The sequence below is a fragment of the Anguilla rostrata genome, chromosome 5 (genome assembly GCF_018555375.3).
Source record: "Anguilla rostrata isolate EN2019 chromosome 5, ASM1855537v3, whole genome shotgun sequence".
Lineage (NCBI taxonomy): Eukaryota > Metazoa > Chordata > Actinopteri > Anguilliformes > Anguillidae > Anguilla > Anguilla rostrata.
The window spans coordinates 43,564,587-43,581,268 of NC_057937.1; the positions used below are offsets into that span (position 1 = coordinate 43,564,587).

The 16,682-nt window shown below is 51.8% G+C and overlaps 1 protein-coding gene across 2 annotated transcripts in view; it reads left to right on the forward strand.

Moving 5' to 3' along the window:
* The window catches only part of LOC135255343 (disintegrin and metalloproteinase domain-containing protein 10-like), a 77,984-nt gene that overhangs the window by 52,841 nt on the left and 8,461 nt on the right, over nt 1-16,682 (forward strand). The window contains exons 5-9 of one of the 2 annotated variants that reach the window (XM_064336390.1): nt 7,094-7,194; nt 10,193-10,357; nt 11,378-11,470; nt 11,996-12,179; nt 15,793-15,956. In XM_064336390.1, the coding sequence (XP_064192460.1) occupies nt 7,094-7,194; nt 10,193-10,357; nt 11,378-11,470; nt 11,996-12,179; nt 15,793-15,956 (707 nt within the window). The remainder of the gene's footprint in view (nt 1-7,093; nt 7,195-10,192; nt 10,358-11,377; nt 11,471-11,995; nt 12,180-15,792; nt 15,957-16,682) is intronic. The other variant, XM_064336392.1, reaches the window with a different exon arrangement.

The window sequence follows — 16,682 nt, forward strand, 5'->3', positions numbered from 1 at the left end:
CGCCCTCACGGCCTTCGTTTCAGACGTATAATCGTGTGGAAAGTTCTCGGTTTTTTTCTTCCCGAGCGGGGAGCTTCTTTTAGCCCGTGGCCTGCTCCGCACTGTCCTGCCAGACTTGACATTAAGCGAAACATCCACTTAAAAGATCTCCAGGAAGAGCAAGCCGCCAATTGCAGATCAGACGTCTGGGTCATCGGTGTAGAGGCAGTTCGTATATGACTGTTACGACACACCCGCCAGTCAGTGCAGGTTTCCTCTGGGGAAAAGCTTGTATACGACTGTTCTGACCAACCAGCCAATCATTACAGGTTTCCTTTGGGGAAAAGGTTGCATGACTGTTCTGACCAACCGGCCAATCATTGCAGGTTTCCTTTGGGGAAAAGGTTGCATGACTGTTCTGACCAACCGGCCAATCATTGCAGGTTTCCTTTGGGGAAAAGGTTGCATGACTGTTCTGACCAACCGGCCAATCATTGCAGGTTTCCTTTGGGGAAAAGGTTGCATGACTGTTCTGACCCACCAGCCAATCAGTGCTGGTTTTTTCCTCTGGGGAAAAGCTTGTATGACTGTTCTGACCCATCAGCCAATCATTGCACGTTTCCTTTGGGGGAAAGCTTGCATGACTGTTCTGACCCATCAGCCAATCAGTGCAGGTTTCCCGTGGGGAAAGGAGTTAACTGTTGATTTTGCAACCTTTGCAGTTTATGCGTTTCAGGGCTCTTATTTTTATCCTTGGGACAGTAGCCTAAATGGTGCGTCTTTTTGTTCCTCCTTGCGCTAACAAAGGGAGTCGAGTGTGGCCACAGGGTCTGTTTGCGTCAGCATCATTCTAATTACAGCTTCTGTTCTTTTTTTTAACCTACTTTTTTTTCCCTTTGAATAGCAGGTTTAAAATGTGCGCGCGGCCAATTCATTTCACACCGCTTGAACCTTCCGGCGTGACTGCGCTCACGGAGCCCTGTGTTAAGGCTGTCTAATGTAAGCGATTGGGGCAGGGTGTTGACAGTCGAGCGCGAGCTGACGGAGGGTTTGTTTGTGCCAGATGTTCACACCCCATCGTAGCGTGACTCGAACTGAAGTGGCCCAACAGCGGCTCTTAGATATCTTTAAAAAAAAAGCGCTGGTGTAAATGTTTTGAAACGTGGGTGCCGAAGCACGAGTGTTCAGAGGAAAACGGAACTCATCTGAAGCGGTTGTGTTTCTGAGGTCAAATTCATTCCACATGGCAGCTGCCAAAGCGGCAGCATCCTGTTTTTTTTCTGTTTTTTTCTTATTTTTGCTTCTCATTTGCTCTCCTCTCACTTTCAATATAGTTTTTGGTTGGACCGCAACAGCGGGCTAGCCCTACAAACGCGAATGTCTGTGACTGAGTGACTGATGAAGTTACACCATTGGTCGGCCGGATCACGTGTGTTAGGTCCAGCCATATACTAGGTTTTAAGCTGGTCCTGTTCAATATAGTATTTCCTGCAATACAATATAGTCTTTAATGCTGAACTATGTAATGGTAGCTTCAGCTTTTGCATTCCCGTAATTGTGTCTGACTGGACAACAGCTATTTTGAGTGCCGGTCAGCTGGCTGTTATTTTTACCAACATCCTTTTTCTCACTTTCGTCTTTGTCATCTATATGATCACTCATTTCTGTAGTTATGGGTAAATAAGATTACTGTAAGAGCTGTTGGTAATTGTTCGTAAAGCGGAATCTTTATTATGTACTCCTCTAGTATATTGAAGCCATCTCTGCTTACTAATGTGTGACCAAATGCACAATTGAGGTATCCAGTTTTGTACAAATTTGCAGCACGGCCATATGATGCCAAAATAACGCTTCCATTTCATTTGACCGATGTCACTGTGCTCTTTAGCACCTCCTTGTGGCGAGTCAGGATCACGCCCCATGGTCCACTGAGGTTTTTGACATCTGTTCTTTTGTTCTGCCGTGTAAATCATGTTCAAGCTGACAGCACTTAATTATTGAGTTATTATGTCATGCAAATTGTTCTTCGGCATCATCCCTTTTGTCTAGACTAAGCTCGACAGCCAATCATTTCTGCTTTATGCAATATTAGACATATAAATCAAGGGGAAAGGATGAAGGCAAATTGGCTAGGAAAAATATTTCTAATATGGAAATAGTATGGCTGCATATGCTCTTGTAATGAATGACACTTGTGTTATTCATTGCTGGTTGTATATTACTGTGTATCATTTCACAGAAATACCTGACGGTAATAACTTGATAATTCATGGCAGCATTCCTAGATGTATTTCTGTGAAGAAAGATCACAGTGATACCAGCTTTTAAAAATAGGTAGAGGCAAATATAGTCTATTTTCCTTATTATGTTAACCTTAGAGCCTCTATACCAGGCAGAGGAGATTAATTCAGACTTGACAGTTGTGTAGGTTGGAGAAGCTAAAAGGAGAAACGGTTGAAAGTGTGGAAAAACAGAAAAGAAAACCGAAATGGTCTCAGACCGGGGACTTGCACAGGCACTCACCACTTCAACTTTTCCCCCTCGTTTTTTCCTCCTTTTCTTTTCTTTTACGACTGTCAGCAATTTGCATCTCAATGAGGTGGCTTTCAGCGTGGACACAAAGGGAGCTTTTTGTGTGGAATCGGAGAATGCGTTGTCAGTGATGAATAAGTGCCGTTGCTGCCCGTACCCAGTCAATCCGGTGGGCAGCGCAGGGCAATTGTCCTGCCGTGACCGTTTGTAACAGTATGACCCCCCCCCAATCCCCCCTCCCTCTCCCTGGCAGTCAGCCATGGCAGACCATAAGCGATGAGTCATCTCTGCTCGTTAATGCAGATGAGCTCTAACGTTTCAGTGTTGTTTTGCACTGATTTTTAGGAAAGCGATCCTTGCCCAGCGCTTCTGTGCTGCCATTTATAGACACCACCTACAATTAAGCTGGTAAACGAGACAAGGCTGAGCTGCCTGTGGGTGTTCTAATTCTAGAATCTTCTCCAGGAACATAAGCGCAAAAAAAAAAGAAAAGTATCTTTGAACTCCTCTCGGCGGTGGGCATGTGTGGAAGCGCAGCTGGGTACCGCCGCCCGGGGTCTCTCCCTCGCCGGGCGACCGCTCCGCGTGAATAGCGGGTGCCGCGGGGTTTCCGCCTGACCTTCCCAGGAGCGTCGGCGGTCGGTGATAAACGAGGGGGGCCGCGCCGTTCGCTCGCCCTGGCAGATGGACGCGTCGTGAGAGAGGAGCCCTTTCAAAGGGAGTCCTTGGCGCAGCTGCCTGCCGCCGGTGACCGGCAGGTTACTCCCGCTCTGATTCCGCCCCGCTGACCGAGCCTTCCACGACCCCCCTTTGGCCCGGCCGACCCGCAAAAAAGGGCAGGGGGTGGAGCCGGGCATTCACTACTGGAAACACATTTGGGCCTGGAGTGTAGGAAGCAGGGCTTATTTACATGCAGGAGTGCTTGAGTGAATCGTATCGGATTGTTTTTATTTACTTTTCAGACCAGACGGTCCTCAGGATGAACTGTGTTGTTTATGTTCCTGCACAAAGCGGTGTCATTCCCCGTTCTGTCCCCTGGTTTTGCGTTTTGCCCTCAGCGTGGAACTGCTGTCGGGTCTACGGCCCTGTCGCTGAACCCTTCACCCACTGGGCGGGCCTCGGTTGCGATGGGTGAGGTGGGGGTGCAGCGTAAGAAGACAGGGTGCGGTCGTTGAGGGAAAGAAGCCTGCCGATGGCCCTGCGTGTGGCTCGTCTGCTCACCTGGGGCCCCCCGGGGGTTAGGGGGGCACTCAGGCTGCCAGCCCTGGTGTAGGGGGGGGTGACGGCACCGTCTCTGGGTGCTCATTAGCTGTGGCTAGGCCTGCAGACAGGTTTTATATTCAGTCGCATCACTACGTGCTTCCGTTTTTACTTTTGTGTGCACATTTGTGCGTGTGTGCATTTGTGTAAACGTTATATATATAAACGTGTTGAGGAATTTGATTAATTCACACATTATCTCAGTTCATTCCTCTTTAGGTGTTGCGGTTCGTTCCCTGTAGCAGTTTGTGCAGGAAGGTAAATGGGACCGAGGTTTGTCTCATATTTCTGTGTAGCAGTACATAAGAATGAATTGTAGTACAGTATTTTATCCACAAAGGCGCCTCCTTGGTTTTAAATCGTTTTTTTGAAAGATCGTTTGATCAGAGGGCCGCAGGTTGTTGAACAGGCCTTGTATTTTACACCAGTGGATTTAAACCCAACTTGAGATTAATGGCACTTGACACTTGGCAAGTTTTAATTATTTATGTCATTGTGTTTTTACTTTCTCTGAACTTCCAGTGTTTCTCTTTGGCTTCTCTGCATCTGCTTGTTTTTTCTTTTTTTACACAAATCTTTCAGATTTTTCACAAGCTGTACCAAAACCAAAATATTTTACGGAATGCGTCTAACTTATTAAAAAAACGAGTCTGTGCCTCCAGTAAGACTGGTTTGTTCTTCTTCAGGCTGTCAGCTGAAGCTGCCAGCTTCCAAACCGTTTCTTGCAAAGTCGTCTACACATAGTATAAATAGCTTCAGTGCAGTGATGCAGTTCAGTGGCCTCCAGCCCTGTTTCTGAAAAGCTAGCTTCCGCTAGGGGCAATCAGGGGTAACCTGCCATGGCTCACAATACACACTGCACCATTAATTGGTGTAGAGAGCCCATGTCTCAAGTCTAGGTGAGTCATAGGTAAGGTAGGCATGATTTGTGTGTGCACAGAAAGGCAATCTGAGTTCATGTTGAGAGCATTTAAATTACAACACCGGAATGCATTAACACTCCGTTGTTTTGGCTGTCTTAAGACCGGTACGTGCAGGGACTGCACGTCAGGTGGTCAGCACCAAAAAAAGGCCCTGTTTCCATGCTAGCCTGTCCTGCCCGAGCAGTCTCTCAAGCTGTTTCCCTGATAAGGAATCTCAGCCTGCTATCGATTTTAAACAGGCCGAAATCACTGAGCCAGTCCGAAGGCAGGAGAGGGTGACTGGCGGTTGATTGGAGGGAAGTAAATATTGTAGCCGGATTAGTGATGGTGGAGGAAACATTTTCAGTCCTCACTTCACCTATGCTAAAATTAAGGGAAACATCTGCGGAAGATCAATCAGAGCAGCTACTCTCTGGAACCTCCTCAATTAAAGTATTGTCCTAGCAAGAACGCCTTGGTGCACTCATTTGAATTTCCCTCGTTTTTAGCTTTATCCACTTCTGTCTCTCTCTCTCTCACACACACACACACGCACGCACACATGCAGACAAACTGTGTTTTAAGCAACAGATGTACAGAAAGCTGGGAAATTCAGACGAGTGTACCATGGAACCACTTCATTCTGTTTTTGTTTTATTCTTTCCTGCGTTTTTCTTGTCTGTTTGTATTTATTATGTCATTGCTGTATGATTTGCACATTATTTTAACATCATTTTAATTTTCTTTCAGTTTTCAACAAAAACAAATTGACCTGTACGGAGGGGGGGGAGGTTTCTGTGCAAGCCCATTTGTTTTTTTTTTGTTTGTTTTTTTTTAACCTCCCCTGCACTTTTCTCTTTTTGTTCTGTATGTCTTCTGTTTAACTTGTCTTGATTGTGCAAGTAAATTAACAAAGAAAAAAATTTACCTCCAGATGAACCAGAAAAGAAACAGAGGGAGCCTCATGGGGAAATGTTAATACGGATAGAATTAGCAAAATATACGTGTAGCTCATTGAAATGCTTTGCAGTTTGGGTCTACCGTGAATCAGGATTATGAACGCCTCCCAGCCTGATCTATGTTCTAAGCCTTCCCAAGGCCATCCTGGCCTATAAATTATAGAAATCTCTTTATCAGGTTATTTTCCCCTAACCTTTGCCGCGATCGATATCTGTACCAGTTGTGTGCCGGGCGCGTGTCCCCAGGGATATCTTTGCTGGAAAGGAGCTGGAGTGTGTGTGTGTTCGTTTGGGCTGCGGTGGCGGTGCAGCAGCTGAACTGTGTGTCCTTTCCTGGAGCCTATTTGTGATGGAGGCAGAGGCTCGGGTGGAATTGTGGGTGGTGCCATCCAGGCTGATTTTGCGCCCTCCGTCCCGGCCCCGCCAGTCACCGTGCCCCCGAGCGACCATGCCCCCGAGCGACCGCACCCCGAGCGACCCCGACTCGGCCGTCTGTTCCCGCGGAGCCCGACCGGAGGGCCGGGTCTTACGGGGTCGCGCGGTTCGGCTCCGCCACAGGGGGGCATTGTTCCCGCTGAGGGACGGCCTTTGTCTCCCGCCCCCGGACCGCGGGGCCCTCCGAGGACGCGGCGCGAGCTTCCGAGGCGCGGCGTGTCACGGCGGGTGCCGTCGGGACGCTCCACAGCGCGGGGTTTGTCCCCCCCCCCCCCCCATCCGTTTAAAATCTCGTTAGCACCGGGAAGAATATTGAAATGCGTTCAAACAAACAGAAAGTCATCGTACTGAAAGACTTCTGTGGCAATTCTGGAACAATGCTCTGTACGCTGATCGCCTACAGTATGTCCCTCCTTAACCGACCGCGATGGAGCAGGTCAGGCAGTTTGCTCATCTCTCCCTCTCTCTTTGTTCTTTGCTCTCTAAGAACGTTTGGCCGGGGCTTGTCCTTCTCCCCGAGTGCCGGACGCGTTCGTGTTTGTCCGCCTCTCACCGAGGGCGAGCTGGAGATTCTCCTTTCAATTAGCGGCGGGATGAGAGAGGAGGCGGGGCAGCGCCGGCCTCCCGTCCTGGCGGATTAGGGAAATCGGCGTCGTCAGTCAGTCCCCGGGCCGTTAGCGGCGGCGGCGCCTTTGTACGGACGGGCGAGACGAAGGATGAAAGAACCGTCTCATCTCGTTCCGGGGCCCGTTACGCACCTCCTAGCCCAAGGAAGCGCTTCCTCTCCTCGGGTATAATGAGCTGCACGAGGGCTTCTGAAAAGAGGAGCTCTCTCACCGCACCGGCGAGGCTCCGCTTGCCAGTTCGAGGACACCGTATTTTTCTGTCGAGGAAATGTTCCTGACAGGGAAGATGGCGCCGAAGGGCAGAGATCAATAAGGAGAAAAATGTGTTGCGGGGGAAGGGAAGGGGCGGCGGCTACGGCTGGGTGTGCTTGAACGCTGTCCCGCTCCTTGTCTCTTGCAGTCTATCCCCATAAGTACGGGCCGGAGGGGGGGTGCGCTGACCGCTCGGTGTTCGAGAGGATGAAGAAGTACCAGGCCTCTGCGGTGGAGGAGCCCGCCAAGGTGAGCCGTGCAGCGCGCACACCGAGAGTGTGTCTGACTGTGTCACTGCACGCAGACTACTCACACACACACACACACACACACACACACACACACACACACACACACGCGCAGACTACTCACACACACACACACACACGCAGACTACTCACACACACACACACACACACAGACTACGCACACACGCAGACTACTCACACACACACACACACACGCAGACTACTCACACACACACACACACACACAGACTACGCACACACGCAGACTACTCCACACACACACACACACGACTACCACACACACACACACACGACTACCACACACCAGACTACTCACACACACACACCACACACACACACACACACCACTACCACACATACAGACTACTCACACACACACACACAGACTATCACACACACACACACACCACACACACAGACTACCACACACACACACACACTACCACACACACAACACCACACACACACACACACACTGCAACTACTCACACACAACACACTGACTACAACACACACACCACACACACCACACACACACTACTACACACACACACACACACACACACACTACCACCACCACACACACACGCAGACTACTCACACACACACACACACACACACACACTGACTACGCACACACACACACACACACAGACTACTCACACACACACACTAGACACACACACACACACTCTTACTACAGATGCACACACACAGACTACTCACACACACACACACACACACTGGCTATACACACACACACCCATACTATACACACACACACACACACACACACAGACTTCACACACACACACACACAGACACTGTGGAAGCTGAGCATCAGGGGACACTCCGCTGAGACCATGTGCATCTCTGACTCTGTGACAGCCCCAGTCAGAGGGGGCGCAGGCAGACTCCCACGCACGTTTAGCTTCCACGCGCAGCTGGTTCTGTTCCTGGCTCAGAACAGCCGCCCGCCCTCAGGTTCACCGCTTTGTTTCCCGCGCTCCGCCGCCGCATGAAAGCCGAGCCGCGTTCCTGGGGACCCGGGCGCGTTTCTGATGTTTCCGTTTCTGAAATTCAAACCCCTCGAACGCCGCGCTCCTCCGACAGGGGAGGCCTGTCAATCCCACGGCTTGACGGATGTGGTCTCCCTTCAGTAAACAGAGGAAGCGTCGTCGCGTCTCCCAGCCTGGGCCCGTGGGCCGATCTGTATCTTACTCCCAGGACTGGGTTGAGGAAGATGTCTGGGAGAAAAGGAAATTGAGATAAAGACGGTTAAACACAGAAAAATCTGTTACCGGGAACAAGTGAACACAACTGTACTGTGCTCTGTTCTCAGCTCACAGACACGTGTTTTTGTGTCATCGTCAGCACACGTTACATTGCAGGCATTAAGTAGAAGCATTTACATTTATGCAGCTGGATATATCCTGAAGCAATGCTGGTTGTACGTTGTACCTTGCTCAAGGGTACAACGGCAGTGTCGCGGGAATCGAACCAGCAACCTTTAGGTTACAAGACCAGTTCCTTACCCATTAGTGCACTTCCCCATGTGGGAAAAAATATAATGTGGAAGTAAACCTGAAGTATACTATTTTATACGTAAGAATTTTTGTATATTTAAGTATAATTAAAGTTTATATCAAGTATGCTGAGTGTATTATTTTTTCACGAGGCAGGTAAAGCTTTGTCCTGATAAAAACACTTTTAGAGTTTTTTTTAAGGGAACAGGTGAATTGATTTGTTTCATCGAACAGGGCTTCCATGCTAACGGGTTTTCACTAGATTAGAAGACATGAAGTTAGCATTCCATTGTCATGGTCAATGGTGTGGTCAAGGTCATCTTGCCTGTCTAATGGAACCTTTTCCCTGTCCTGGCTTGGCTATGTGTTCGTCCTTTGTTTCCCGCTTTCTGCCCCGCTCGGAAATCTACTCACGCCTCAACCAAACCCACCCTGAAATGTCACCGCCATAAAATGAATTTTGTTTGGGGGGCCGTGTTCCTCGCACGGTTAACGCGCCAGTAAACACAGCCGTCCGGAGGTTGCTATGGGGATGTCACCTGCTCCGCGCGCCGACGCTGACGGACTGCGGCTCCCCGTGCCGTTGTTGAAGCCGGTGATTCACGGGCTCTCCTCCGCCGCGCTGAACGTGTTTAATGATGATGTTGGGCTGAAGGCTCCAGGCAGTAAATGGAATTCCCTCACGCCTCTCCGCCGAGGTAAATTAATGAAGCTGGTGATAATAAAACTTGTTTGTAGTATTGCGTGTTCCTCTGGTGCCTTTCCACGGATGATTACCCACTCTGTTGGCGTGTCGCAGTGTAAGTTCTAAATAACAGCTGGAGTAGAGCTAATCTTCCTCAGATCGGTCGCGCTCGCAGTTTCACGCCGCCGTGGAGAACGTTGGGTTAACCGTGATCAGATGATTACGGGCGTGCTTTCCCGTCTATTCTGCCCAGCGGTCCTGAGGATCCTCTCGTCCTGTGTCTGTCTGTCCTGGTTCCCACAGTACGCACACAACGTTTCTTTAGCCCTTGATTTTCCTCTTTTAAAGCTGCAGTAGGGTCCGCCCACAAAGAAAGAGACACACCCCCCACCTCCCCTGTTTTTATACATACATTGTCATGCATGTGCATCAACATTTCTAACTACACCTCTTCGGGAAACTGGATTGCGGGACTACATATTGGCCTAGCTACACTAAAAATGTCAGCACTGAGAGGCAGCTTGCCGTGTCTAGGACGATGACCAAGAACTTGGGCCAAATTCCTGGTTTTAGTACTCAAAATCTGAGGGTAGGAGGAACAGTGTATGGTGCTGGATTTCTCTCACAGCAGCTGTTTTTGTGATTGCTACCAATTAACCTACTTGTGCTTTAATTGCCCCTGTAAGTTTGACAAGAGTTTCATGGTAAAATTTGGTGTGTTCACACTCAAAATCAAACACCTTAAATCCAGTTTAACATCCTCACAGGAGACCAATGAGGTGGTGGTGGAGGAGGAGGAGCCGTCCGACGGGCCGGTGCTTCTGAGGAAGCGGCGAGCGGCCCAGGTGGAGAAGAACACGTGCCAGCTCTTCATCCAGACGGACCACCTCTTCTTCAAATACTACGGGACCAGAGAGGCGGTCATCGCACAGGTACCGCTCACAACCGAGCCGCACTCGCACGCAGGTCAGAGAAAATAAAGCCCAGTCTCCATTAAATGAAAAGTATCCTATGAGGGTATGCACATTAGCTCTCGCTGTGGACTGGATGTGTCTCCCTGGGATACGCTCTGTTGTCTTTGGGCTTTGATGACTAATAAATCAGAGAGCGAGGGAATCGCTGGGCTCAGCAGAAGCGGGCGAAGTTCAGCGAGCGGCGACGCCAAGCGCGGACCGAAGGCCAGCGAGGCCCACACACGTAGAGCGGCCGAACGAACGTCGACTTTCCCAGCAGGGGATGACAGAGAGGAGGCGGGGGGGCTAATGATCGCCGCAGTGGCGGCGGTAACGAGCATGTGCCGCACTCGGAGGCCGCCTCCGGCGATTTCGCGCCGCTGATGTGTAGGAGGAGTTCAGGATGACGGTCGCTGGTGATCCAGGTGCGCTCCGGCCCAGCGTAATTTGCGGCTTCAGCCCGTGTGACTCTCCCCCTTCCCCCCACCCCCCCCGCCACGGCGCTCGTGAATCAGCCGTCTCCATTGGCGACGCCTGGGCTGATTGTAATTGCTGGGGGAGCAGCGGGATAATTGGAGTTATAGGGGCTGTGGCGGCGAGGAGGACGGGGAGCAGGCCGGGAGATGGGGAGGCCTTTGTGTGAGCGCCGGAGAGGAGCGGGCCTGGTGCCAGGCCTGGCTCTGGAGCCGCAGAGGTGATTAATGAGAACCCGAAAAGAAAGAGCCGCTCCTGGGATATCTGTCCCCGCAGAACCCGAGGAATAAGCTAGTTCATTATTGCCTGCTGAATAAGAAGTGTATTTTTATTCTCCTCCCGTTTCGTTAGGACTTCATTAAAAGATCAACAGGCAGGTGTTTTTTTTTTTGCGCTGCGTATATTGCCTTTTTTTAATGATCCGTGGAGGCGGTGGGACGTCTTTATGCGTTTAGGGGTTTTATAGCTGTATATATATATATATATATATAACCTGTGAGCTTTTTTCCCCTCCCGTCGTTCCAGATTTCCAGCCACGTGAAAGCCATCGACTCCATCTACCAGACCACAGACTTCCAGGGCATCCGCAACATCAGCTTCATGGTGAAGAGGATCCGGGTGAGTGTGTGTGTGTGTCTGTGTGTGTGTGTGTTTGTGTGTGAGAGAAAGAGAAAAAGAAGAAGAGATGGAACTGGAGAGACTTCCTTTCCATCTGCAAGTATGCTGCGCTACTGAAAAAACTGATGAAATGCATGAATCCTCCCAGTGACTGCCTGGTGCCTTTTTACTTTGGTAGCTCTGAGTTTTCTCAGAATTCAATTTATTTCTCTTCTGAAGAGGGGTGTCTATTGGAGTTGGTAACCGGCTGGGTTTTAATTGGAATCATTTCTCTGTCTGGCTTCTTTTTGTGGCCAGAGTCCTTTTGCAAACAACAAAGAAACGTAGATGCGTGAGTCTTGCCTGAGGTGCGATTCCTCAGTCCTCAGTGACACCTATATCATTATTACTCCACCCCACTCTGCTCTCACTCTTTGCTCTGTTCTCCATACCTCAGTTCTGCTCAGTCCCCAGATGTGTGCTACCTTATTTACCTCGTTCCTTTTGTTTCTTCATTCCTGCGGTCCCTTCTTCCTTTGTTTCCAGATCAACACGACGAGCGACGAGAGGGACAAGTCTAACCCTTTCCGCTTCGCCAACATCGGGGTGGAGAAGTTCCTGGAGCTGAACTCGGAGCAGAACCACGACGACTACTGCCTGGCCTACGTCTTCACAGACAGGGACTTCGATGACGGCGTGCTGGGGCTGGCCTGGGTGGGGGCCGCTGCAGGTACCAAAACCCCTGGCCGCCCCCGAGGCCAAAAAAATCCGTCGCCTTTCCCCCCTTACTGTGGCTCCAGACCGCTACCGGAACTTTCCAAACCCAAGATACACTTAATGAGTGAATGCATTTTTTTGGCACCTGCGCTTTTTAAAAATAAATGTAGCCTGACGTATGTTCACACACGTAAATGAAGTGCGGATCAAAAGACATGCATTTGCACTTGCCCCTCGACCCCTCTGAAGAGCCAGTAGCGGGTCACACGCAGTTTGGGAACGCTGTAGAGCTGTAGAGCTGAAACTGCTCTCAGGCGTGGAAAACGGCAGTATCCTCAGCTGCTGACTCGTTTTTGATTTGAAATGCTCAGTAGACTATTTGGTTTCGCTGGGTTATTGCCCTTCCTCCTTACGTAAATTAGTCTGTAGTAGTGGGAGTGTCTTCGGTTCCACTGTTTGCGGTCTGATAAATATCAGCATCGCACCCCACTGTATTTCCATTAACCCTGGAACATGACCCTCTTATTGGCCTTTCTCTCACAGCCCTCCCATTGTAATGTGCGGCTGAGAATGCCTGAGAAAGTCCCAGCGCTTGTGGGGACTGTGTTTAGCGAGTGCCCGGTCACCCGCAGTTTCGGCTTAATGCACGCGCGCTAAGATCAGCGCTTACGGCGTCACGTTTTTTACCTCCGTCGCTCGTCCTCGAGCGAACCCGACGTCCCTGCCGCATTCCCCCCGCCCCCCCCCCCGCCTGCAGCATAGACCAGGACCCCATTAATGCAGCTTCCGTTCCTGAACGCGCTTGAAACGAGGGAGGGAGGGAGGGAGGGAGGGAGTCGGGAGAGAAATGTACGCGCGCAGTATCGCCGAGCGGCGCTTCTCTGTTAGCGCTCCTCAGAAGTCGCCCGCGCGGCCCGCTCGGTGGTTAGCCGAGGACGGGATCAATGGGACGGTGAACCCAAAGGGCTGTGCCAGCCTGCGCGGCGACGGAGACGACCTCGCTCACGAATTACTCACACGCAAACAAAATAACGATGTTCCGCGCTCACTGCAGTCTTTCCTTCGGCAGGGCGTGTGTGTGCCGACGGACAACACCGCTTCACCTCGGTGTGTGCCTCCGCTGGGGCGGCTCGGCCAAAACAGAGCTGCGCTACATCGCCAGAGGCCCGAGGCCTAAGCGGGCCCCGAAGCCTGCTCTTACACAGCCCGCCGGGGCCCCGAGCTCCGGCCCCTCCTCCTCCTCGCCGAACGGCCCTCCCGTTTCGTCCAAACGAGGCCGGCGGCCCTCTCCTCATCGCCGCGTCCCGACCGCGCGGTCCGGGGCTAATTTTAGGCCGGGGGGTTTAATTGAGTGCAGGGACCCGGGCGGGCTCCGGAAAAGCGAGCGGCGCGGAGATCGATGCGAGCAAATTAGCAGTGTTCTTACAGCGCCGCGCATCGATCCTCCAGGTTTCCCCTCTCTCCCCGATCCCGCGCGTGATGCGTTTGGGGAAAAAACCTCCCCGTGACGTTTACCGGAACCGAGCGCTAAGCTGGGGCGCCGGGGGGGGTCCTCCGGTCGGGCCCCCGGTAACGGTCTCCTTATCGGATCCGGCCCGTTGCCGCCGGCACCGGAGCGCAGGGGGGGTCCATTCCACACCGGAGCGCAGGGGGGTCCATTCCACACCGGAGCGCAGGGGGGGGTCCATTCCACACCGGAGCGCAGGGGGGTCCATTCCACACCGGAGCGCAGGGGGGTCCATTCCGCACCGGAGCGCAGGGGGGTCCATTCCGCACCGGAGCGCAGGGGGTCCATTCCCACCGGAGCGCAGGGGGTCCTTCAACGGACGCAGGGTCTTCCACCGCGCGGGGGGTCCATTCGCGGAGCCAGGGGGTCCTTCACACCGGGCGCAGGGGGGTCCATTCCACGGAGCGCAGGGGGGTCCATTCCACACCGGAGCGCAGGGGGGTCCATTCCGCACCGGAGCGCAGGGGGGTCCATTCCGCACCGGAGCGCAGGGGGGTCCATTCCGCACCGGAGCGCAGGGGGGTCCGTTCCGCACCTGCGCTGTCGGGTGGAGCGCGGAACGGACGCTCGCTGGCGGGCGCTTTAGCGAGAGTCGTACCTTAATGCGCCGGGGGGGTGACTGGCACACTGGCGCGTGCGGGCGCGCCATCTGCTCTCTCTTTGGCACGGGCGCCGTTTGGCCCTGATTGATGGCGGGATTAAAGGCACTATTAGCTCTGCTGCCTCGCTCGTGTGAAATGTGCTGATTCATTGGTTCCTGTAAGTGTAGAAGGGTGGTTTTCCTTCTCACGAAGCAGAGCGTTAATATGACCCGCAGCGGGCTGGAGCTCTTCAGTGTTCTCCCATGACTGCAAGTTTGGACAGGACCACGGTACCAGTCCCCCGATGGTGCTGACTAGGCTCTCAGCCAGGCCAAATTAGGTGTACACCCACCTCCCCAATTGGATTCTGGGATGGTCTCTTAGCCCGTGAGCACAAAAGAGGGGAGAGTGTGATGTTTCTGAGAAGGTGAAATCCCTGATTCTGTCCGCATGGAGTTTGAACGCTCCGCAGAGCCAGAACTGAGGACCCTGCGGCCTAGCGGCATTCTGCCAGTGGAAGCCCGAGAGAGGGAGAGAGCAGGGAGCGAGTGAGAGAGAGAGAATACCGGGAGTGAGTGAGATAGAGAGAGAGAGCAGGGAGCGAGTGAGAGAGAGAGAGAGAGAGAGAGCCTCGTCTGAACTCAGCCAAGTTCCTCTGTGCCACTGCTCCTCTCTCCACTTCTGACTCACTCTTTCTTTTTTTTTTTCTTTTTCTTTTGCAAGTCAAATGAAACGTTAGATCGGTGTAGCTAGCTGTCCATCTTCCGAGTTGGAGCGAGCGAGCGGGCGGGCGGGCGGGTGTGCGGGGTGAAGACGCCTCCTCTCTGCACCCTCCGCTGCGCTCAGTCTGTTTCTCATTACCCGCATCGCGTATCCAGGGAGCGCTTAGCATGGGGCACCACCTGGCTCCTCCCACACACTCCTGAATGGCTGAGGGAGCGAGCAGTGGCCCGGAACTTTCTTTTGTCCTTCCCTTCCCTGTCCTGTCCTGGCCTGACCCGGTCTCATTTCTCACGGCCTGGCGTAGAAACCGAGGACCAAAAAAAAAAAACATTAGCACGACCTCATCGTTAGCACGATTCGGAAAGCGCACCTGCTTGTCTTCCCACTCCACAGTTTATGATGTCATTGCCCTAGAGTTGCGATTGGGTATTCCAAATCGAGGATTTAAAAATGGGTCACAAATGGGGCTGTCTCGTGGCATAGCCTGTAGAGCACTATCCACGTGCTCATTGCAAGCCGCGATGCTCATGGTTCGAGTCCAACCGCGCGACATTTGTCGCACGTCTCTCCCTGTCTCTTCCCCTGTTCTTCCTGTCTCTCTACACTGTTCTGTCTAATAAAAAACCCAAAAAATAAAATAAAATTTAAAAAAAATGGGTCACTAATGTAAGCAGAATCTGAACAAGCACACGGTGCTCCAGAAGCTTCCACGGAAGCTTGCCCCCTGAATTTCCCTCTGGTTGAGCCCTGTTATACTTTCCATCTTAAGACGGTCCCTCGGTAACGATGGGGCACTCTCGCCCGTGTGCCCGCAGGAAGCTCCGGGGGGATCTGCGAGAAGAGCAAGCTGTACTCGGACGGGAAGAAGAAGTCCCTCAACACCGGCATCATCACCGTGCAGAACTACGCCTCCCACGTGCCCCCCAAAGTCTCCCACATCACCTTCGCCCACGAGGTCGGCCACAACTTCGGCTCTCCGGTGAGTGCTGGGGTCTGGTGCGCCCGCGCTTCGGACGCACGCAGAGGATCCTGGGAATTGGTGCTGATGACTCGGGGAAAACCCGCGGCTCCGTTGTGGGGGAATGCGTATCTCCGATCGTTTGATATTTGAATGTTCTGTGAGTCCCACGATAGAGAGCATTTGAACACTCAAACCCTGGTTTTCCCTTAAGTGGAATTTGAAGCTCCTGTTCTTGTTGCGTAAACAGCGACTGCACAGAGATTTGTATACTCTTAAGCTTTCAGACAAAGACACGAATGATGTCAGTAAATTACGTGAAGGAGGGTCCCTGGCTCTGCCTCATGAATATTAAAGAGCAGTGTTTTTGCTTATCAATAAGAAATGGAATAATGAATAATAAGGAGTCAGTGATTTGTGAACTTCAGTTATTAAATATTCAGTTATGTATTGTAAGTATGATTGAGCCATGTGCCATTCTGACCCTTATTTTATTTTTGTTGTGTGCATTTAACACAGCTTATGACAACATTATAACCAGAATCTCTAATTGTTCTGAATAGTTCTGATGGCCATCTCAGATCATGCACTTTCTTCTGGTTAGCATTAGCTTTTTGCTATTAGCCAGTGATGGTTGTCAGGAAACAGATTTGCATCCGGGCTCTTGCTTAATGTGAAGGGAAGGCAGAGTGAAGCAGCAGTCTGGCTCTGTTACTTGGACAGCTGGACAGGAAGCAGAACGCCCAC